Here is a 24,199-nt window from a genome sequence, read left to right as displayed (position 1 = left end):
CCCTGATCGTGTGTTCATTTAGGAGGATACCTGCACACTGATATTTCTAAATAAAGGATTATATTTCAGTTTTCCATTCTGTTTTTTAGACTCTCCAGATGAAATCCTGGCCCCACTGAAATCAAAGAGAGCTTTGCCATCATTTTCAGTCTGGCCAGCTTTTCACCCTCATTTCTCAGTTCTACATTTTGAGGTGACTCTGCTAGAATTGGACACAGTTAAAATGTAAAATGAAACAAGCATCTTTGAGATCATATTGAGCCTTTTTAAAATGGTAGTCCCCCTCTCTCTGCTGTTTTATATCAATAGACACATGGAAATTCACAGCAATGAAATGTCATGAAAAATGATATATAGAAAATGCACTGAGTTTAAATTAAGATCACATTTCCAAACTCATTGACAATGCATGTTGAGAATATTAAGATCCCTGAACTGGATTTAAAGGTCCCATTTTAAGTTTCAGAGGATTTGAAATACTGGTTTAAAATATGGATTAATTGTTATAGTCCTGTTAGTTGGGTTTTTTTTCCAAATATTTCTAGGTCCTCTGTGATGAGTGCTTTTGCCCAAGAGGAATAATCTGGGACAGTTAATGGAATGCCAGGAATATTTGTGGACATTCATAACATTTCACAAAAACTTCTTGATTATTTCATTTGAACAATTTAAACCAGGGATGTTACATGAGCACAAACATCTTTTTATTATTTTTAGTCTCCAGATGAGCAAGAAGACTTCTTGCTCATGTCATTTTTACATGATTTAATTCACACAGAGTGAAATTCACCCCTATGCAGGGGGCAAACACCAGGCCTACATATCAGCTAAGCCCCACATAAAGCTATATAGGTCTTAAACAGGATTTAATTGGTGCACAGGATTGTATGGACCCTCTGCACAGGACTGAGATTCACACATATTGAATATTACCTTTTCCCAGCTGTGCACCCACACAGCCTAGTTATCTGAAAGTAGTTCAGAACTTGATCTACATTGGTGACAGGCAGTTGTAAATGTTTTGAGCTTTCAATTTGTTTGTTAACTGAAAGAAAAATAATTTTCTTAATTTCCATACAGAAAACTTTCAATTGCACTTTTGCTTTAGATTTGTGAAGGTGTTTTTTTGTTTGTTTGTGTGTTGGTTTTTTGTTTAGTTTGTTTTTTGGTTACTGTTTAGTCTTTGTTGATTGAATTTGCAATGGTAAAATACAACAGACAGTAGAAAGCAGAAACCCCAAAGAGGTGGATCAGTTGATAATTCAGCTGCTAATAGAACTAAGCCAATAGATGTTCTTCTAACATATAAGGAATTGTGAAGCATGTAAGTGGGTATCCTGTAGTTTCCATTCCTTTCTTACGGTTTCAGAGTAACAGCCGTGTTAGTCTGTATTCGCAAAAAGAAAAGGAGTACTTGTGGCACCTTAGAGTATGCATCCGATGAAGTGAGCTGTAGCTCACGAAAGCTCATGCTCAAATAAATTGGTTAGTCTCTAAGGTGCCACAAGTACTCCATTCCTTTCTTAATGATTTACAATATCACCAGAAAAGAAAAAGCACCTGTGTAGGGCCTTAGATGCCTTTGATACATCTTTGAATATAGACTTATAAAACAATAAAATCAGCAGCATCCCCTCATTCTAAACCCAGGAAATATCAACTGGGAAAAAACCCAGAACACAGCCAAATAATAGCCTAGCCTAGGCTACCCCACCCAGAAATACCTGTGCATATTTCACCCTTTAGTCCCCAAAATGTATGCAGCATGTTTGGAAGGTCAACTGATTCAAGCAGTTTTGGCCCTAGAAAAGAGTGAATTCCAAAGTCTAAGGCCCCTTTTGGGATGCATCCTGATACCCCCCCCCTTTCTTTTAAACTGGCTCCAGCTTGAATAGTTCTGCTGCCCCCAAGTGGAGCAGTGGAGCACTGGGAGATATATGGGGTCTCTTACTAAGGCATGCCTTTTAGGCCATTGCATGAGAGAGTTTATTAAAATATTGGAACAGAAAAATATTTTAATTGGAAAAGTTTGATTTTTGTTGTGAGCCAATATCTGAAATCAGCATACGTGGCCATTTATCGGCATAGTCTGATGGATACGTAGAGTCTGACAATACATTCTAGTACCCTTTGTCACATGATGTAATTGTAAGCTTGAGGGATTGTGAATGAACTATTATATAAGAAAAGTTAAGGCTCCTTGAGCTGGAGCCATGTTGGAAGCGTGGGAGATGAAGCATACTCTTCACGTGAGCGCCCCTGCAATCACTATGCTAGCTGCAGCCAGGAGTAGGCATGATGCTGTCAGGAGCAGAGTTGGTCAGGAATTATTTTTAACAAAATGGTACCAATTTGTTGAAACTGAAACTTTTTAAGGGAATATATGGCTTTTAATGCAACTGTTGTGGGAAAGTTTCTCAGCTCCATGATGAAATTTCTGGTCAGAGAAAGAGACCCAACCCAGAATAGGCAGTTAGGAAGGGTACTCACTTGGAATGTGGGCAATGCATGTTCAAGTCCCTGCCCTAGCTGATTTGGAGCAGGGATTTAAACCTGAGTTTCCCACCTCCCAGATGAGAGACCTGACCACCATGCTATGGACTCTTTCAGGATTTTTTTGCCCTTTCTTCTGTTATAACTGTTCCACTTGGTATAAATAATAAAATGTTGATGGACCAGAGAGACTGGTGCTATGGTCCAGTGGGTAGGACACTCACTACGGTTGTGGGAGATCCAAGGATGTGTCTTCCACATTACAGATGTGTGCCCTAATCACTGGGCTGTGGCTACTTTGGCATGGGTCTTCCGTTCTTTCTCGGTTTCTTTCTCTTTTCCTAGTACAACTCTGCATCTGCTGGTTTGTTAGCAGGGTGAACATCTGGGGTTAGTGCCTGCTATACAAAACCATGCCCACTCTGGGGCCTAGAACAGTGCAGAAAATGCTTCCCTGCCTCCCTGCTTGTAGTGCTTTGAAGTCAAATTATGAGTGCTTTCTATCAATGGAGGAAAAGGGGTTCCTTGCATCTTCTCTCTCTTCTACAGCTTGATCCTGCATCAAGCCCCTAATGCCTTTGTGCAGGGGAGCCATAATTTTGCCATAGTATTTCTTTAGCCCTAAAATAAATCTTTCATTTTCCTGCCCACTTAAATGTTCATAGTTTAGTATGTTGCATTTAGGGATGTGCTTCTGTCTTTGAAATATTAATCAACGCAAGAGAGCCAAGTACGGCACTGCTCTTGAGCTCTCATGTTTGAGTTGCTTGCTGAGTAAGGGAAAGGGCACAGTGCCACCTCGGGAGAAGCCCCAGAATGGAACTGTCACTCAGATAGTTCCTGTTTGCTTCCTGCTCCCCTTCTGCTCCACGGGGGAAGTAACTGACTGCAGCTGACTGCAGCTAAAATCTACTTCCCCCTCATACTTGCCCAACTGTGTCCAGCATACTGGGGAGTGGGTGGGAATATGGATCCATTGATCTGCCCACTCCATGCCCCCTCCGCCCTCTTCCTCTGAGTTATATATGTCCAGGAGTTTTTGTTTTAAAACTATTTTTAAAACAAAGACAATAAAAATGTATTAGCTCTGTACCAAACTATAAATGCAAGGATTAGGCAAAGTTTGGTGATAAGCATTATAAACATATAAACATCTACCAAGATTTTTCTAAGGCAAAGATTGTGTTGCACCCTCACGTTTTGGGGATAGTTTTTTATGCATTGTATCTACAAGAGAAATGCAGTTTGAATGAGGTTCAAGTAAAATGGCTGATCTGTACAGCTGTCTATCTATCTTGGGTACTTTTATGTCCCCCATCATCACACCATCTGAGCATCTCACAATATTAAGTGTGTTGATCTTCACAACACTCCTGGAGGGTAGGGAACTGCTATTATCTTATGTTACATTTTTACATATGGGGAACTGAGGCATAGAAAGACTAACTTTTAGTTGCCCAAGATCACACAGGAAGCCTATGGCAGAGCACTAATCACTGGGCCCTCCTTTCTGTCCTCCACTCGAGTAACTACATCCTACATGCTTTGGATTAGGAAGAGAGGCAAACTTTCACTTTTATATCTCAGGTCAGAGTACTGTGACTACTAAAGACTAAACCAAAACCATAGTGCAGAAAAAAACTGTACACAAAGCAGCTTTAAATTCTGTGGGGTGAATTTCTTCTCCATAACGCATTTTCACTGATTTCCTGTTTCTCAAGTCAGCATCTCAAATGTAAATAATTTGTAGTAATCAAAAAGGGATCCACATAAGGAGTTAAATTTTGTTCCAAGCTGAGGAACAATTGAAAATCATGTCTGAAAGCCTTAAGTTATTATACAGTTTATATATACTATAACACATTAGCTAATCTGAAGCAGATAGGAGACTTTTTGGGGTCATTTTTTCCAAGTGATGGCTCAGAGTTACATATGCACACAAATCCCATTATCTCTCAGATGAAGTACAGCCAAAGTAAATGTGTTTTAAATTCATACTGGAAATGCAGATGCTCTAAAATTGTCTGGTAGACAATCTCTTTAATAGATGTAACGAATATTTTGTTTTTCCATTACCACTATATAAAAAAGCACTTTATGCTTGCTTTCCTCAACAAAAATCCTACCAATGACTTTTATTAAACTTCCAGGATAACACAGGACCAAGAAAAAGCCGAATATTTATTCTTGATTGTGTCTAGGCTAAACTCCAAGTTTGAAGAGTTTCCAGAATAGACAGGAAAGCCACTAGTCCTTTAAGGAGTGTGGTGACTTTAAAGCATCCTATTAATACTAACAATACTTTGCACTTATATCATTCATCAGATCCAAACAACTGAAAAGTGAATTATTATTCCTCTATTACAGATGTAGAAACTAAAGCATAGAAAGATAAAACTACTTGCTATGGGGTCACACAGTGAATCAATAGTAGAACTCAAGTCTCTGGACTCTCAGTGCCCTGCTCTAACAAGTAGAAACTCTGGCATCACAATGGTTATAGTCATACATCTATCTGTGTGACTCCAAAAATCTTGAGTTAAGACTTGCAGACATGTATCTTAGGAAGAATAAACCCAAAATAATATATGCCATAAACATGGTCTTTTTGATCGCATTGTGGGGTGTTGATTTCAGTGGAACCCATTTCTTAAGTCTCAGTGCTGCATTCTGAAGTTCCATAAGGAGTATGGGACATGACAAATAAAGCCCTGATTCTGTATTAGATTTGCTACTATGGACCCCCATGCACATGGGGAGCCCCACTGAAGGCAGATCTGGTTGTAGGATCAGTTTCTAGATTGCTAAACAATTTTTGTAAATAACATTTTTCCCTAATCCAGATTAGGAAGTTGTTTTACCTGTTTGAAAGAAGATCACATACATTTATGATTTATCAAACTGTTACATTATATGCATTATTTTACATAGTACAATACTGCAGTAAGACACAAAACACATAGTAAGTGATAAGTTAAATGAAAATGTTTGCTTAGTGTATACAAGTTTAATATGTAGTCAATAAGGGTACCAGGTGGTGTCATCATGCAAACAACGATTTCAGTTGGGGGGCAGGGTGGAAGGAAGGTCTTAAAATAGTTTAAAAAGAAAGGGAAAAACTACTTCATTCTCTCCTGCCCAAAGAACAATGAAGCAACTTTGAATAGGAATAATTCGCAACTTCCTTTAAGTCACAGGTTTCAGATGCGCCCCAAAGGTCTCCAAATTGCTGAAAGCTATTCAAGACATTTGACCAGCCATTTTGTGTTTTGTTTATCACAAGGGTTGTTACTATTTAAAACACTTTACATTTTGATCAATCAGAAATGATTGCCATGGAGTTGGAACTTCTTATGCTAGAAAGAAGATTTGCTCATGGTTGTGACACAAAGCCAAGTACCTGAATTGAATCTTCTATGGTATCTTCAGTATGTTCAAATTAAAATTAATTTTTAGCTGCAGAATTCTATAGATCTTAAGATTTTATTTGTATAATATAAAAGTACAGTGTGTTGATGTGTTTTGTAATCCCACGTTTAAAATGTAGTATGTCAATACCTTTTTTTCTTGGCTGTAAATAGGATTGGATTACATTTTTGTCCATATGTTCTGGAAAGAATAGTTCATCCTGTTCTCTTTTAGCAAATTGTGTTCTTTTAATAAAGATGTTCTTTAAAAAAAAAAAGTAGGTGTGTCAGGGTTCATCAAACAGTTTGCTAACAAATTGAAACTGTTTGCTTAAAGACAGGTTTCAGAGTAACAGCCGTGTTAGTCTGTATTCGCAAAAAGAAAAGGAGTACTTGTGGCACCTTAGAGACTAACCAATTTATTAGAGCATAAGCTTTCGTGAGCTACAGCTCACTTCCTCAGATGCATCCACGATATGATGTAGCTCACGAAAGCTTATGCTCTAATAAATTGGTTAGTCTCTAAGGTGCCACAAGTACTCCTTTTCTGTTTGCTTAAAGTTCAGCTGGCTTCTGTCAGATGGTGAGAGCACCATGAATCCTAATTATATGTGGATGAGTACAGAGCACACTTGTTCAAGAATGGGTTGTTAGTAACAGGGTGAAGATGAGGGATAAAAGCGATGTCTATAACATTCAGAATCCATTTATTTTTGACAACATACCAAAGTCTTTTGCGTTCTCTTTAAAATTCCTTTTGTCAGGGGAACAGATTACTGCTTTCAAGATAGCTGGCCAAAAGAGGGTAAAAAAAGAAGGATGGAAAGTTCTTGAGCAGCTGGGGGAGGCCTATGCCAAGACAGCTAAAAGTTGTATAAGAATAGTTAGACTGGGATTTGATATAGTGGCAAATTCAAGACAGCAGTTACCCAGTTTGGATACTTCTTTTATACAGTCAAAGGTACAATCCATGTTCACTTTGTTGATTTGTTGTCATCTTGTCCCCTATTTTTATTATAGCTCCCATTTCATATCCTTTTTAGATAGAAGAGCCAGGTATGTGGTTGCTTTCCAAGTACTGAAAAAACTTGATAATGCAAGGTGCTGAGCTCATTTTATGAGGCACTAAGGGCTACATCCACAAAGGGATGGCCTTACTGCCATTTTAGCTGTAAAAGTCCAACATTTAGGAGCCACCAAGATAGTCAAAAGACCTACTCCTCAAAAGCCCACTAACCCTGGAAGTGCCTAAATTCCCAAGGCACCTTAGTTTCTGCTGTTGGGCATTCACAAAGCCAATTATGCCCTGATGAAACCAAGCAACTCAGCCCCTGAGTTCACGGCTAACCTCCATCAGGAGTAAGGTACATTTGAGGGGTGCAACTTAGGCCACCCCTCTTTCCTTGGTTTAGGCAGCTCCCCACTCAACTTGCTGGTTTCTGTGAATCCCTTTCTTAGGTGCCTAACTCTCCTTGGGCATTGTAGAGAAAGTCTGGATACCCAGTTTGGGGCTGAGGATTCCATTGGGTGGTGGGGCACCTAAAAGTTACACTAAACATTACCACACCTAAGTCCCTCAGTGCGCTCAACCCCCATTTACTTCAATGGCAATAGAGAATGCTCAGTGCCAAGCAGTAGGCACTCAGCACCTTGCAGGATTAAGCCTCTGGTAGGTGATAGGTCTGCTTTTCAGAATTATTGTGCACCTACTGCTCCCATTGACTTCAGCTGAATCTATGGGTGGCTGGAGCCTCTGAAAAGCAGGCCTTCTGATGTTTATATTAATAGCTAATCAACTTTCTTCTCAGAGGCTAACTCCTGCTTCAACAAATGAACTAATGCTTCAACAAACCAAAGGCCAAAGTTAATTCTCTGGCATTGGGTTTTCCTAGTCTCTTGACCATTGTTTTTCCACAGCCAAAAGGAAGCAGGACTAATTTAGCCTACCTGAAAGGACGCAGTAAATCTTTGAAGTCAGTGAATTTATCACGCACACCTAGGCTGAATTTGACCTAAATATATCTAAATGCTCATCTGAAGACTCATTCATGGCAACTCTGGGTCATGTTCAGCCATAGCATAAGGAGATGAGATTTCCATTGACATCAATGGGTGCATCCAGTTCTTTCCAGTCTAATTTGGCCTCTTGTTTCCTGCTCCCACACAAAAATGTGATATCTCATGTCTGTATTTTCTACATCTACTCTTAACTCCGCAGAGACAGTAGAATCTCCTACAGAAAGCTTTATGTGCTGCTGTCAGCACACGTACAGTATGTCCTCCAAGCTGTCTTTACTTGTCTACCTGAGGTGCAGGACATATAGCATTTCACTGCAGAAGATCTCAATGACCTTAATAAAGAAAAGAGCTGTTGCAAAACAAAATTGTGAGAACAGAAATAATTTGGAATTTAAAGTACAGTGAGTTTCCAAACCCAAATACATATTTATAACAAGTCATTTTTCCTCTGTTAGACTCCAAACTTCTCTGAAGACTAAATACGCCTTTCTGTGGTTTCTAGTGTTACCGGCAAGACTGGTGTTGAAGCCGGCTCTCCAGGCCCCAAAAATACATGCAGATTCATGCAGCTGTCTCTGGGGAAAAACTTAACTTGTCTCTGATCCAATCTGTCATGACTTCATTGATGCAGGCAGTCATTTAGTAGGGCTTCTGAAATACTCTTACCCCATCATTCAGAGTAATCTTCCAGGGATCGAGAGAGATATTATGTGGAAAGGCAGGAGATTAGCCTCATTTGTCATGCAAGTATTTAAAGGCAGTGTTCATTACTTAAACATGACAAAATATATGCAGAATGTCAAAACGTCTATATTTATTTAATTGATAATAGGAATTTTAAACTTTTATCGTACTGCTTTGCTGTCTTCCATTCTTCTAATGGTATGTAGTCTAATACAAGGTGATAGATGGTCCAGCTGACCAGCAAACAACCTTCTTTTAAATTAATGTTAATTATATTCAGAGAGAACAGTCTTAAACTACTTCAGCAGTCACCTATTTTGTGACGCACAGCATTTCCCTTGTGTGATATTCTCTACAATTCTGCTGTTCATGGTCTGAGAGGTAAGGTATAAACTCAAATTAAGCCTTTCAGCTGCAGTTGTAATGGTAAAAATCCCATCATTGCCATGTTAAGAAAAAAACGCAGTGTTCATCTACATCAAAGCCCTGGCTGGGATGATTTAATTGGGGATTGGCCCTGCTTTGAGCAGGGGGTTGGACTAGATGACCTCCTGAGGTCCCTTCCAACCCTAATATTCTATGATTCTATGATCACGTGTGATATAGGTTTAAGTATAGGTCTGCTACTAGAGAAGAAAGAGTCTTACATCCAGATGATATAAAGCCACACCCACATGCATCTCTGATTGGCATTCTTGTAAGTTAAGTAAGAAGGTCCAGTATTGAATAGGCCCAGTACCATGCAAAGGATGAATGTGTCAGATCAGCAGTTATGATGTAGCTTGAACATTAAAGCCCAAAAATATAGTTGAATGGAAACAGGTCAGAATAAACTGAAAAGAGCTCCAGCTTTAACCTTTTCTGGGTCTCATTGGAGAAGTACATGTATGGCTGATGTTAGACTTAGTTTCAGAGGCAGATGAGGTGGAAGACTCAGTTTGCATTTGGAAAAATTGACTGTGATACACTATTGTTCCTCTCACTAGCTGAGGCATGGTGTTGGTTTTCAGTGGTGTGGGACACTGTCTGCCAGCTCATTGTTCAGGGAATAGACATCTAAGTAGGAATTAATTTTGTGTGTCTTCCTTCTTTTATTCCTTTTGAGTGGAATATATTGTTCTTTTGCCAGAACAGTAGACATACAACTGCTTTTTCCATTTACTGTGTCTCTTATCTGAGTAACAAAAGAGTCCCATAGATAGGTGACCAGTTCCCTCTTGCACTAAAGACTGTATGAGCCAGTGTAGTAATGAGGATGGGATTTCCACAAGTTCTCATCTTTTTCAGTTGCACCGTGTTTCTTAAGACTGAAAGCTCTTCACAGGATGGAGAGTGGGGCTTCAGTCTTTATTGGAGCCTCTGGGTATGCCATTATATAAATATTAAATCATTATTTTTAATGGATGATAATCAGCAAGCCCTCAAAATGAGGTTTACATTACGACGCAAACTTTTTTTTCCTTGATGATGCTACGCTACCTGAACGGTAATCAAGGAGCCCTGAATCTGGCCCTACCACCAAATACAAATATTGTGCAAGCTAATTTCTGAGTTGGGCTGCAATAACTCCTGAGAATTTACATAGTAACACCATTGAATAAGATTGATTTACGTTGCTAAGTCTTGCAAGACAATTTGGAAAATAACTTGGGTTGCTACCATATCTTTAAGTGCACCTGCATCTGGCTGCACATAAGGATTAGTTTCACAAGGTCTGAATACACTGGTCTTACACATTAGCTCTCTCTTATTCTGCTCCAGCAAAAACTTTGCAACAGCATCAACAGTGGAGCAAAGCAGACTTAGACTCTGTTACTAAGAAGGAAAAAAACACAACCTGTTTTTAATGTCCAGCCCTTAATATAAACTGAGCAACGTGGTGTGTGATATAGATCCTGTTTGTCAGAAGCTATGTGAAATGTGTGATTTCTGGCACAGGCAAACATGAATCCTTTTTATTTATTTAGATGTGGTAGCACCATTGGGTGGGTCTCCTAAAGTTCTTGTGGGTTTGACTTCAGATTTTCCTTTGTATGCACTCCCCTGAGCCTCTGCCAAGCCTGCCATGCTTTAGCCCAACTCAGTCTTTCTCTGTGTACCTACTAATTAAGGGCTGTCTTTTAGTGTGTGTGTGTGTGTGTGTGTGTGTGTGTGTGTGTGTGTGTGTGTGTGTGTGTGTGAAGGCAAGTGTGTAAACTCATAGGCAGCCTTGATCAAGTAATTGATCAGCAGATAATAGATGAAGGGCTTAGTCTGAGTCTTTCATTTAACTCCTTTGAACCATGCAAACTCTGATGCATGAGAGGTAAAATGTTTCCTTAGTAATAGTTATATCAGAACATAAGAAACATGGTTTGGCCAAACTTGTGTGTACCAACAAATACCCTACTTCACTGTTGACATCTGCAAACGTTTTTTTTTATGGTAAGTGGTTTTTTGATTCTCAGATTCTATGCCCTTACTGTCCCTCCACCCCCACCTCAAATTTGGGAGCTATGCTATCCCTTGGCTCTTTAAAGAAAACATGAAAGCATAGCTAGACAACATTATATATTAACTGTAGCCACACTGTAAATCCTTGATGTTAGAACAGATATTCAGTAGCATCTTGCAGCCATACCACTTCAAGCTGTGAACTTGACAGATCACATAAGCTAATCACAGTCAGACCAAGGTAGTCCTTGGATCAAAGGCCCCTAGGGAAAAATGTAGGGTTCTGCCAGGAAGTAGTTTTGATGATTCATTAGTTATTAAAAACACTTAACATTTATATAGCACTTCTTATTATTGTGCTTTAAAAACTAATTTTTACAATACATCTGTGAGGTAGACAAACTAATATGCCCGTTTTCCAGGTGGGGAAACTGAGACAAAGAGCTGAATTGTCTTCATAACACTTGTCTTTCAGGGCTGATACTAAATTACTATCTTGGGGTGATGTTAAGGAGCACTATGCTAGTAGAGGTGCCAGCATTTAGATGATACATAAAACTGAAGTCCTGGCCCTCTGTGGACATTAAGAATTATGTGATCTTTGTTGCAAGAGTTGTGTTAGGATGTTAAAGAGGTATTGTCTGATTAGTTTCTAAAATAAATTCCCTTAGCAATGACTTAGATTAATAAAACTGAAGGAATTTTAAAAAGATCAAATACGCTTTTCACTGTGAATGCTGTTTGTTTACTTTTTTACAACACTCTCATCTTGGAAAACTAAAAGAGGTTAGTCAGTTTTGCTTTACTTTAAAGTCAGTTTGTGGTCAATTCAACTTTCGGGTTCATAATCACTACAATATTTGGATTACGATCCCTCTGAAGGAATACTCATTGTTTTTTTTTAAAAATGTTTCTGCTGGAGTTTTTGTAAACAATTTTCATTGAAGCATTTCTATTGATCTTAATCTTTGTAAAAGCTTATTTTTACAAAACCTAATTTTTGTTGCTCATTTAACTGGTGTCTCTTTAATTCTGGTAACCTTGGCCAGATTCCAGCTTGGTTAATCACATGCTGTTCACACAAATTTTTCCATTAGAAATTGTATTTATTCTTCACTTCTTGGATGTTATATACTTTAGTGTCGTCTGCTGACAAATAGCTGCACTGTTTCATTCTGAGGTGGCTTCACTTTGATGGTGGGTTTAATGATTCTTATATATACTAAAGACTTTGGATTGTACAATCAGTTTTGTCTGAGTGTAATGCACCCCAGTGCAAAGGCCTATGCCCCACTTACATCCCACTGAAAGCCTATTTTGAGGGTTTAAGTTGGATTTCAGTTATGCATAGGCCTTGTGCTGGCCCTCTGCAAAGGGAAGACTTTCATCCATTTGTGAAGTGCTTTGGAGCCATTTGTATCAAAGCTGCTATACCAGAATATATGTGATCACAATCTAAAGAAGCTGATCTTTTTTCCCCCCGCTCTGAAATTATCATCACATATGAGCAGATTAAATGCCAATGGTGTCAGTGAAATTAGATTGTGCCCGAGTTTCATTCAGCTCATTGTGTCTGGGCACTGTCATTTGATGCTTTTAACTTTAATAAAGACTCCATGTTCTGCTGTATACCACTTCCGGGGTACCATGGTTCATGTCTTTCCTGTTTTTGAAGTGTAGCCCAGTGAAGGTAACCAGATGTATTACACATGCTCTTCATGCAGAAGCGAGCTGAGATTTACATCAGGGGAATATTTCTGCTAGTTTTTTGTTTTATAAAGTATTTATTTTTTATTGGTTCATTATTCTCCAGCTCAGTAAAACCTTTACTATTTTGCATGCTAAGCAGATAAACATGATAATATCCAAGGGATCCTTGTGGCAATGCAATGAATTATGCTTACATGCAAACATGTCTAACATTACGTGCAAACATGTCTAACACTTTCTGTTTGACTACAAAAGACATTTCAAATTGTCTTCAGCATACTTTGAAAAGTGGCCAGAGTTCCTTTGTTGGTATTTGATAAGTGTAAATGTGTAATGGCAAGAACAGATCCATCACTTGAACTGTCTCCAGAAGGAAGTTTAATGATTTGAAGTGGGCCCCTTCCTGTAATCCTTACTCAGGCAGCGCCCATGTTACCTACAATGTGTGTTTTGCCTGAATCAAAGGCAAATTATGGTTTTATTAATCTCAGTGAAAACTCAGTGAAACCAGTGAAAACTTTGGCAATCATTGACTTCAAGGATTGGGCAATAGGTAAAAATGGCAAGATTTAGGCTCAAAATATACTTTTCACCCAATTTCCAAAAGGGATGCATGAGCAGATGCCTTTCTCAACCTTCTCTAAACCAAAGTCCACAGTAAATGCATATGAAGAATCAGAAACTCACCCTCTTCCTGGAGTTTGCCTTTCTTAACAAATTAACAACAACATACATTCAAACTTTATCCCCAGTCTTGGCTGCTCCTAGGGTTCCTCCATCAGGATGGCTTAGCCTACACCCAAGAACCTCTCTCCCCAGAGAATCACTTCCATCTCTTTCATATCCAGGCTGGATAATGAGCAACCTGATTCAGAGAGTCTGCAGAACCCACTTCAATTTCTCCTAGCACAATCAATACCTGATGACCAGGTGGGAGGTTTCAAACAAACACTGCCATTCTGTTACGTAGCATACTGCAAAAGCAGTGGAGGAGAGTTACAGATATCCATTCTAAATTTCTTTTCTCCTGCCTGTGACCTGAAAATTAAATTGAAATCACTTTTATTATTTTTCTTATTATTATTAATTCTATTACCATATTATTTGTATTGTTGTAGCACCTAGGAGCCCTAATCATGGACCAACATGCCATCATAGTAGGTGTTATACAAATACGGAAATAGAATTGTTAATTTTAACTTGTAAGTAAAAAATATGGATATCCTATTACACCATAAAATATTACATGTGATAGCAATGGGGAAAAGCCTGTTGTGGTTTTTTGTTTGTTTTCTTTGGTGGTGGGTTTTTTTTTTGTTTTATTGGGGTGAATGTTTTGTTTTTCTTATTTATTTTGTTTCCAGCCTAGGAGAGAGGTCTTAAAACTGTAAACTGTTGTTTAAGCATATGATGAAGGCACATTATTTAGTATCTAAATTGAAAACTTTTTTCTGTTGTGCTAGATTTAAAAGCAAGTTCCCCTGGGGCAGTAGATAATTTCATTGCATCTCATTCACTCAATTCCACAACATCTATCCATGTTGTCATTTAGCAAACCTTCCAAATTAGCTAAAGGGGCCTGTAAATGTTTTCTGTTGAATTCACAAATTCAGTTTTATGAAGCTCCTTCTGTTGTGATTATAGAACATAAACTTCTCCTTTTCGTTTTAAAGCTGGATATGACTCAGCATCCTAATGTGCTTCTCTGTTGCTTCTTGAAGTTGCCTTCCTAATTCTGACAATCTTTACAGTCCTATAAGGCAACACTAAAAGAAATTAAACATTTCAAAACCACATTTTCAAACCTGAGCCCTTAAAACTGGCTTCAAAAGGATTTATTAGCATTCAGCACCTTTGCAAGTCAGGCTGCTTATTTAGATGCCTAAATACAGATTTAGAAGCCTAACTTTATCGTCCATATTTAGAAATCTTGGCCATTAACTAGGCATTCAACTCTGTTCACTTTACTCACACACCTACTCACACTTACTCTTTAAATAGTCGCAATGGATACCAGTCAACATGAATAAGGCTGGCAGCTCATTTTGCTCTTAGCACATGGGCACCAGAATGCCCACATTTACAAAGTTGGTGTAACTGTGGTTCTGTAGATCCACTGCTTCACAGCAAGCTGGAGACCAACTGAACAGCCCAAGACATGGCTGCTGCTGCTGCTTTACAAGCATCCACATCTTTTGAACATCCTCCAGCACCATCTATGACACTGTGGGCACTGATGCAGACTGAAGAACACTGGATTGATATTTTCAGTTCTCGTAGTCTTCATCAACTGCTCCATATCAAAAACAAGTGGCAGGACAAGATCAGAAATGAGGATTTAAGAAGCTGAACCCAGCAGCCATCTCCATCAGCACTGGTTCAATTTCAGCTGCTTCCTTGGTATGGAAATTATTAGAACAGAAAACTAACAAATTTCTGAAGCATGTGTATCAAGGAATGCTGTTACATGGCCAGTGATTAGGTGGGAATGAAAAGCTTTGGTGACACAAGAAGATTGCCAGCGATAAATATAAACTGAATTTATAACCAGACCACCTTAAGCACCTTGCCAGAGATTGATCTGGGTGGTGCTCGATTTGCAAGGAGGCTGTGTCCCGTTCGTATTAGCACTGATGATGACTTGCGCATTATTTTAAAACATCTCCCCCACTGGAGGTTGTGATCCATATTTTATTTGACCACGGGGCCAAGTACTTGCTGTTTAATAGTGCTGTGAGTAGCATTTGATATATGTCGTCATAGCATAAAGAAACTTTGATCTTTAAATTAGTTTCCTGATTGGCAAAACTGGATTTATGTCATCTGAATAAGGCTTTATTGACTAACAGTATTTGTAGAACGCTGACCTATATAGACGTGGCTGAGTGCTGGAATCATTTTTATTGTTTGGCATCACTTCAAGAGATAATGAACCAGCACCTGAGGCCTTACTCAATTTTATTCAGTCTGTTTTGAGGAAGGACTACCATTGACTTCAAGGATTTGTCCCAGGATGAACTAGCATACAGCAAACTTTTCAGTTCTTGTTCAATTCAGTTCTTGTTTCATGTTGTACTCTTAAAGAGGGGAACCCCTTTGGCTGAAAGAATTTGTATTTATGTACCAAACATGTAATTGGATTGCATCAGAAATGTAGATGGGCCAGAACCAACACCCCAAATCCAAATTCCAGATCTGGAACAGTAATGAGCAGAACCAAAACCGTGGACTCGTACACCCCCAATCTTGGGAATTTGAAATCTGGACCCAAGTCTGAACTTCCCCAAATTTCAGAGGAATGTATGATTTTCTTGCTAATAAAAAATGTGTATGAGCTGTGAACCTCAGCTATAGGGCTTAGGCCCATCTCCAAGTGTAAAACATCAAGTCTAAATCATACAGATTAGATGGTTTATGTAAAAACCCCTGAACCAAATTCTGTCCTTAGTCAATGGAACTTTCTCAGTGGAATTACATGGAGATATCTAAGGGCAAATTTTAGACCCTTGTGGGATAATCTCAACCCCTGTTTTTGTTGTTTTCACTGCATAACTCCCATTGGCATTGTAATGATTTGTTCAACATAGGTACAGAGGTTCTCAACCTGTGAGTTGTGACCACCCTCCCTTTCTTTATAGTTCTAAGGGAAAATATCGGGTCATAGTATGAAAAAAGGTTGAGAACAACTGGTCTAGTAACAGTAAAAGAACTTGTTTTCCACATCATCAGTAGTTACAACTGAGCAGTTTAGTTAACTTGTCAGCAATAGTTTACCATTATGGACTGCTTTTTCTCCCAGTTATGTTTTTATTAGTATTGTTATTATGCATTGTGCTATAGAGAGACAAGATGGGTGAGGGAATATCTTTTATTGGACCACTTTCTGTTGGTGAAAGAGGCAAGCTGATGAGCTGCACTGACCTCTTTGTAGCTCAAAAGCTTGTCTCTTTCAGCCAACAGAAGCTGGTCCAATAAAAATTATTACCTCACCCACCTTGTCTCTTTAATATTGTGGGATCAATGTGGTTACAACAATATTGCAAACATATTGATATAGACGTACATACCACTTTACATCAGGGAAAAATCTACAAAACAGAAAGCAATGCCTTATGCAGTCTGCAAGCTCAAACAGGGATACCATACCAGCAATGATCGGGTTCTTTTCCTCATGGAAGTGAAAGTAGAGTGGGAGACTGCTTAGTGAAATTGGAGTTCATTCTGAGTATCACAGGTAGCATGGAAGAAGGCACAGAATCAGGAGTGGGAAAAGGAGTCCACTTGGAAACCATATTCATCTTCATTACTGAATAGAACAAAAGCTCAGCCATGAGGGAATAATATCTTTCTACCAGCCCATCAAGCTCCCCATGTTCTTTGCAGTTTCTTGATTTCTTCTGCTGACTCTGCTGTATTTCCCTCACTTCCCTGCCTCCAAAAGTCTTTCCATCATTCTCCTCAGGCCCAGCATTCTTCTGCAGACTGTCTTCTGCTTGCATTATGTCTAGACACTTATTTCCTACACTCCTGGTTTTTCTGTCCAAGCCTTAATGACTTGTCCCATCTCCTAATAGTTCTCTTTGGACACCATTTTCAGAATACAATTATTTACTGTTGAATATATTTCTTTATTTTATTATGGCAGAATAATCAATAAACCAGAAATTTTGATCTTCCCAAGAATCCTGGGCAACTAGTTTTCACTTATGTTAAAAGAGATTGTCTAACAAGACAGTTTTCCTGCAAATCAGCTCTGTTTAAGAGTCCAGGTGACCATGATGATTCTTTTCATGTGAGTTTGGCAGTGATGGGGTGGGTATACAATCTGGAGCAATGATGGGGGTGTTGCAAGAGGGACTGAGGTCCTTAGGTTGCAGCAGTACCCAACAGTAAGGATGTGGCATTGTTTTTCTTGGACTCAGCTGTGCATGTCATGGAGGCTTGCTGCGCCTAACTCAAGCACACTGAAGCTCTGCACACACACACACGCACAAAAAAAGAGCAGATCTAGCATCCAGTTCAGGTTGCAGGTTAGATTTAGTGCTGGCGATGGGAAGAAAACAATATAAAATCTCACTTGTAAAACTAAACTGCTGCTTCAAGGCAGACATGAAAGAGGAGCAATCATTTCAGGTCACTATCATACAAAATATCCCTTTGTATCCCCTTCTGCTCACTTGGGCTGTACAGATGTGTCGATTGCACTGAGTCTTTCCGTTTTAACTTCTCTTTTTGAAAAAGGTGGTGCATTTCTGCATGCTTTGCCATTCAGATGTTCCTTCTGGGGCTATTTTTTCAAGGCAAATTTTTAAATTAGCAGCAGATGTGCTGTTAATGTTGATTAAAACTTAAGATAATATTCTGGAGTATACTTTTAGTGAAAACTTTATTTTTTTACTTGTTGTCCCGGTTAGGGTGATCAGACAGCAGGTGTGAAAAATCAAGACAAGGGGGCAATAGACGCCTATATAAGACAAAGCCCCAAATATCAGGACTGTCCCAATAAAATCAGGACATTTGGTCACCCTAGTCCTGGTTGTTCATCACTGAGAGGTAGATGCTTTTACCTTCTCTCATGCTAAATAGCGCCTCGGTCTGCAGGCAGTAATCATGGAATAAGGTATACTCAGCCTGATTAGGGGTATCAGAATAAGGGCCAGCTAATTTTAATACAAAAGTTTTCCATGCAAGCTGGGCTGGGTTCAAATACACTTAATTCAGCTTGTCTCAAGATCTGTTCAGACTTAAGTTTCAATGATGTCCATCTCTCTTACATTTAAAACAAAGTAACTAACAAAGCATGCAGCCATGATATTTTACATGTGTATATATAATAGGTGATATTAACCCAGTATCATAGGTGTTCTGAAAGACTGCTGTGCAGCAGAACTTCCATACTTCATTGGATGGTATTTGGAACAGGCATTCCAGAAGGCTCCACATCTTCTATACGTAAGAGAGTTGGGCTTCATGCTAGCTTTGTATGACCCACTAAGGAGGAGGAATTGAGGATGGGCCAGAGAAAAGACACAAGTGAAGAGTATCAAGTGGCTACAAGCCTCCCCGTAGGGAATGTATAGGGCTTGTAGCCCCTGTTCCTACCTAGAGGATGGATTAGTAGCGATGTAGAGGTTGCTTAGCTAATCTGTGTCTTTCCCACAGTGTGGGTGCTGGATTCCATCCCCTCCACTTCACCTCCATTCCCTGCACAGTTCTCATGCGCTTCACTGGGAATCTCACCCTGTCTTCATTTGTATTTATTGACACATAAATAAATAAACATAAGATAATTCTGTCAGCTTGGAATCACCTTAAAACTTTGAATTTCTAAATAGGTGATACCAAGCTCAGTAACTGCTTATAGGGAGCTGTGGGCCAATTAGCACTGAGAGCTAATGTGTAATAGCTGTTGCAGATTTGCAGATTATGGCAAAAACTATGGCAGATTTGCAGTTTCTATATGAGACTTTTCCATAGTGTTTATAAAGAAATCAGCTTTGGATGCTAAATTCGTATTGATCCCTCTGATGGACAGACAGGGGAGCATGGTTATTGTATTCAGATACACGTGTAATTGGAGCTATGCTTAGGGGCAAATAGTGTGTGGCAAGTAGTGTAGTAAGTCTCAACCCTCTTGTGTTCCTGCTTTCTTATTCATGAAAGCGTAGGACATATACAAAAAAGGGGGACAAAGTGTTAGAGCAAAGGCAGAGAATGTGCATGTCTGCAGAGACAAGGCATCACGCTATCATGCATAGTTTTCTGGTGTTTTGTGTCCTCCTCTCTTTTCTCCTTACACTTATATACTCAATAGTGCAACTGTGCTGTGCAGGATTCAGCCCATTTCTGTGTGTTCAGTACCTGACCTGTCACTGAAGGAAGTTAACGTTTATGTACAGTTAAATAAAGCCCAAAGTCTCTCTCCACATGTGAACTGAAAATATTCAGTGTGTGGTCTTTGCGCTAAAATGTGACATAACGTGCTCTGTGGCATTGCATAGTAATGGTAACTGGAAACCAGCAATGGGGGATGAAAGAGGAACGCAGAAAAATTTGCAATTTGCCATTATGAAAATACCAGTGTTTTCACTTGCCATTGTTTGCCATGCTTAGTTTTTTTTTTAGACTCTGGTTTTATTTAAGGGAGCATTAAAGTAATTTTGAAAAATTAAGAATTCAGGTTTGAAGATGCCCACATGAAGTAAATCAATGAAATTTGTCAGTAAAAGATTTACCTGCTTCCAAAATACCTTTTTTCTTGGCGGAAGCTGGAGTCTGGTTACTGACTGTTGATTGCTAAAGAACTTGTATGCTGGCTTGCTGTAATATTTGTCTGCAACAGTAATAAAGCAAATGTGAACTATCTTCAGCTGCCACTGAGCCAGTTCTGACTTATTTTGTGGGCAGGATCAGGAGGAGAAATGTCACTTGGACGTCAGGAGGCTTTTGAAATTTTCAAGAGGGATTATGTGGACAGCATAACCATCGAGGACAACAAACAGCTTCTTAAACAGAGGTGAGTGAGTGTCACATTTAGATACAGCCACAGCCATGGCTTTAAGGGCTCACAATGACTCTTGTGAACTATGTTTCAAGCTTCAAACTTAAACTTGGGGCAGCAGCAATCTATGCCTGCGGGAAAGATTTATTGCCCATCAGGTGATTGGGGGCATTATATAAGAACCTGAATAGAATAGAATATAAGGAGCAATCAGGCTGGTCACAGAGCATTACTGTTCTTCTCTCACAAGCCCTAGAGAATATAGATGGCAGGATGGCTTTGATAGTTTTGAATTATGTAAAGGAAGTTGGAGTCATGTGACCACTACTTTCATTAATATAATTTCCATTGTAGGAAAGAGTTTTATAGGCTCAGGCACTGAATTAAGATACCAAAGGGACTCACGAAACCTGTGTTCTAGTCCTCTACTACTGATTTTCTGTGTGTTGTTGGCCAAGTCATTTTAACCTCTCTGTGCCGATCTCTCTCAAATAGAAATAACAATACTTTCCTCCCGCACATATTAATGTTGTAAAGCACTTTGAGCTCTTCGGATGGAAGGGACTAGAGAAGAGCAGCATATTAAAAGTAGTAATCCACAGCAAGGAAGACAGTGATAATCCTGGAAATTATAGCACAATATCAGATAATGCCAACTGGCCAACAGTGTTATGTCATTCCCACTTCTGCATATGGCATATATACACAGCACACCCACAGCGTTCAATGACAAACAAGGCATTTGGGAGGTGATCAGAGGTATGAAGGTGGATCTATAATACCTTTCTCACTTTTTATACTCCTGTGTCTCTCTCCCAACTTTTCCTTTTATCTCCTCCCCTTCCTGGCTTCATCCTTAGAGTGGTCTCCCACCTTCTGTGCACCAAAGGCCTTATATTCAGAGGCACTGAGCACCTGCCATTTCCATTAACTTCAGATTATCTCTGAAAATCAGGCCCCAGGTTATCTCCTTCTCCTCTCTGCATTTTATTCTGAAACTCACTGTTTATTAGTTTTTTGTTCACCTTCTCTGAACTGCATAACTTCATTCTTATGTCTACATCTTCTATTCTCTGGCGCTCAAGTACCAAGATGATGGGAGTGTAAGAAGTAGATAAATATTTATTTGAACTATCCTGTTTAGAAATGTCTGTATTCTGATGATAAATAGATCAAATTGTTCATTTAATGTGATCATTCCTTGCATCTCTTCCTTTCAAGAACTAATAAAACAGTTTATAAATAAAGATTTCAGTGGCATTACATCAACATAAAATTGGAGTAACACAGTGGTAAATCCGGACCATGATTTCTTGGACTTAATGCATGTTTTTATCAATTTCTCTGACATAAAGCATTGTGAGGGAAAATGCATATTTCCTTTTATATTCTGAATATATAGTAGAGATGGGCCCAAACCACAAAGTTTGGTACCAGATTCATATTTCCCCAAATTTCAAGGGAATTCAGACCCACACTCTTGGGGTACCCCATTTCTAATATATAGCAATTGTCATTATTCACAAGTGCTGTGGGACTCTTGATGCATTTGGAAATCATTTCTCATGCTGTTTGCAGTGGACTTTAGCAAACGAGATTTGAAGCTCAAAGTTTATTACGTTTGTTAAAAATGGATTCATCTCAAGTCTGTAATTTGGAATGCAGCTGCTGAACCACCAGTTGCAAATTGCACAGTAAAGATCTTATGCACAACACATATTTAAAGGTTACCATACCTTTCCCGTATATGCAAGCCTCTCATGCTCATAGTTTTGTGTACAGTAGCATAACCACTTCTGTCATATCATGGCAGCATTTGATTAAATGTATTTATATTTTAATTGCTTTTTTCTTCTCTTTTTTCTCTTGTTTTTCCCCTCTCTTTTACCTTATATTGGGTGAATTTTCTTTTCTTTTCATTTCCATTTTAGTTATATTATTTGTGTTGGTTGTGAGTTAACATAAAATTAAAAGCTCGACTGTAACACTAACTATGACAATTCAAATGTTTTGGGCACTGGGAGCCAGCTATATAGATGCTTTCTAGAGGTGCCTTCGTGTAACTGAAATACAAGAAAAATCAGGTGCTCCTTTAAAACAAGGTGCATAAGGGAAATATGTATTTTAAACTTTGTAAATATTGCTTTTCATCTGTAAACCACAAAGAACTTCCCAGGGGTGTGTCACTATGTCTTTCCCCAGTTTTTACAGTTGGGGAAACTGAGGTACATTAAGGATTCGTTTCTTGATGAAGGTCACACAATGAGTCACTGTTCAAGTGAGAAACTGAATGCAGGGTTTCTTCATTTCAATAGACTTTAGCTGCCCCTTCACTTCAGCTGGCCTTGGGGAACACTAAACAAGTGGCCTCATGAGGTAGAAGGGGCACTCCTGCAGACATGTATGCATCTGGCACAAAACAGTTGCTATTCATTTCTGTCCTCTAAAGTGAAAACTTCTGCTGCCCACTGGCACTGCCTAAATGCCTATATTTGTAACCACACAGAGGCAGAGTTCCGGGCCTTTGACTTCCTACACTAGACCTCCAAAAAGCTTACTAATGTCTGTTCCTTCCAAGGCATTGAGGAGAGGAGAGGCTTTGCTTAGCATCCGTTCCTTGAAGTGAAGAAGAATCTTAAATCTCATTTTCCAGTGAAACATGCATGAAAACTCGTCCCATTTGAACCACTACAATCTAGCCTCCCATGCTGCACCAGACATTCTAAACCCAGCCCCAGCATATGTTTCCAATTACAAGATCTCACTGTAATTTAGAGGTATAATGTAAAGCTGGTCTGAGGGCTTCTCCACATGGTTCATTAATGTGTGCCACAGAGGTGTAAATTCTAGTGCACACTAGTGTGCCCTGCACTGTCTGGGCTGTATGGACCCTGCTGGTGGTCCCGTTTGAAACACACCATGTAGACAAGCTCTCAGTTTCTTCGTTCTCCTACATCAGATTTTCCACTTATTTTCCTCTTTAAGTCTCAATTTTCCAATCTGCCAATTTAGGCCATTTTTGCCTTTTCTCCTCAACTGACAAGCTTTTGTTAATATGCTTTGATACCACAGTGTCAAATTCACTCCTGGTTTAACTGTTGTGGTCAGTACTTACCAAGGGTTGAATTTGGCCCATGGTGATCGAGTCTGGAATAATCCTTAACGGAATCGAGCTGTGCCACCTAATAGCCTGTAATAAATGAGTGCTAAATTAAGTGTGTTCGTTCTCCCATTTGATGGCCTCCAAGAGAGTCAGCTCTTACACTGACTAATTAAACAGAGACTTATATTTCAAAAAAAATTATTTAGGATATGTCATATTTGCATTTTAAGGATGAAATCTTTGCACCATTGAAGTCAGTGGCCAAACTCCCATTCATTTCAATGGGACAAAGATTTCACCCTATGAGTTTTACTTATGATGGCAACTAAAATCCATGTCTCAGCAACAACAGTCTTCTTGAGGGAACTGTGAGTGAGGGAACTCACTCAGGCTACATGTGAATTTCCTATGGACTGCACGAATACAGTTGCTTAACTGACCAGTAAACATTAATGTTCACATACTGATGATCAATCTCCCTTGAGAGCACCCTTATGCTAGATTTCTTCTTGGAAAAAAATCAGAAACTACACTTTTTCCATAATTCAATGAGTGGGTTGACCCCAGAAGTGTTTGTTTTGTTTTTACTCAATCATAGGCGTTTTACCTGAGTACAGATTAAGAAACAGTGAGTAAGGAACTCAGGATTTGGCCCAAGGGTTGGGAGGAGAGAGAGAAAGAGGCCATTTGGAGGTTTCTCTTAGATCTCTGCCCAGACTGCAGGAGATCCCTTTGATTGTATTAAGTCAATGCTCATGGAAATACAGTAGCTTATAAAAACAGAAGATGGCAAGTGAATGTTTCTAAGGCTTCTCCCTACTTGTGTCATAAATAGCAAGTGTCAAGGAA

At 39.1% G+C, this 24,199-nt stretch overlaps 1 protein-coding gene across 1 annotated transcript in view; it reads left to right on the top strand.

Annotated features, from left to right (window-relative positions):
* The window catches only part of KIF6 (kinesin family member 6), a 286,950-nt gene that overhangs the window by 181,714 nt on the left and 81,037 nt on the right, over positions 1-24,199 (top strand). Inside the window, exon 14 of the mRNA XM_073338562.1 lies at positions 20,154-20,262. Coding sequence (XP_073194663.1) covers positions 20,154-20,262 — 109 coding nt within the window. The remainder of the gene's footprint in view (positions 1-20,153; positions 20,263-24,199) is intronic.

This window comes from Lepidochelys kempii, chromosome 3, assembly GCF_965140285.1.
Source record: "Lepidochelys kempii isolate rLepKem1 chromosome 3, rLepKem1.hap1, whole genome shotgun sequence".
Taxonomy (NCBI): domain Eukaryota; kingdom Metazoa; phylum Chordata; order Testudines; family Cheloniidae; genus Lepidochelys; species Lepidochelys kempii.
The sequence above is the reverse complement of the archived record's forward strand: the minus strand, read 5'-3'. Positions and strand labels throughout refer to the sequence as shown.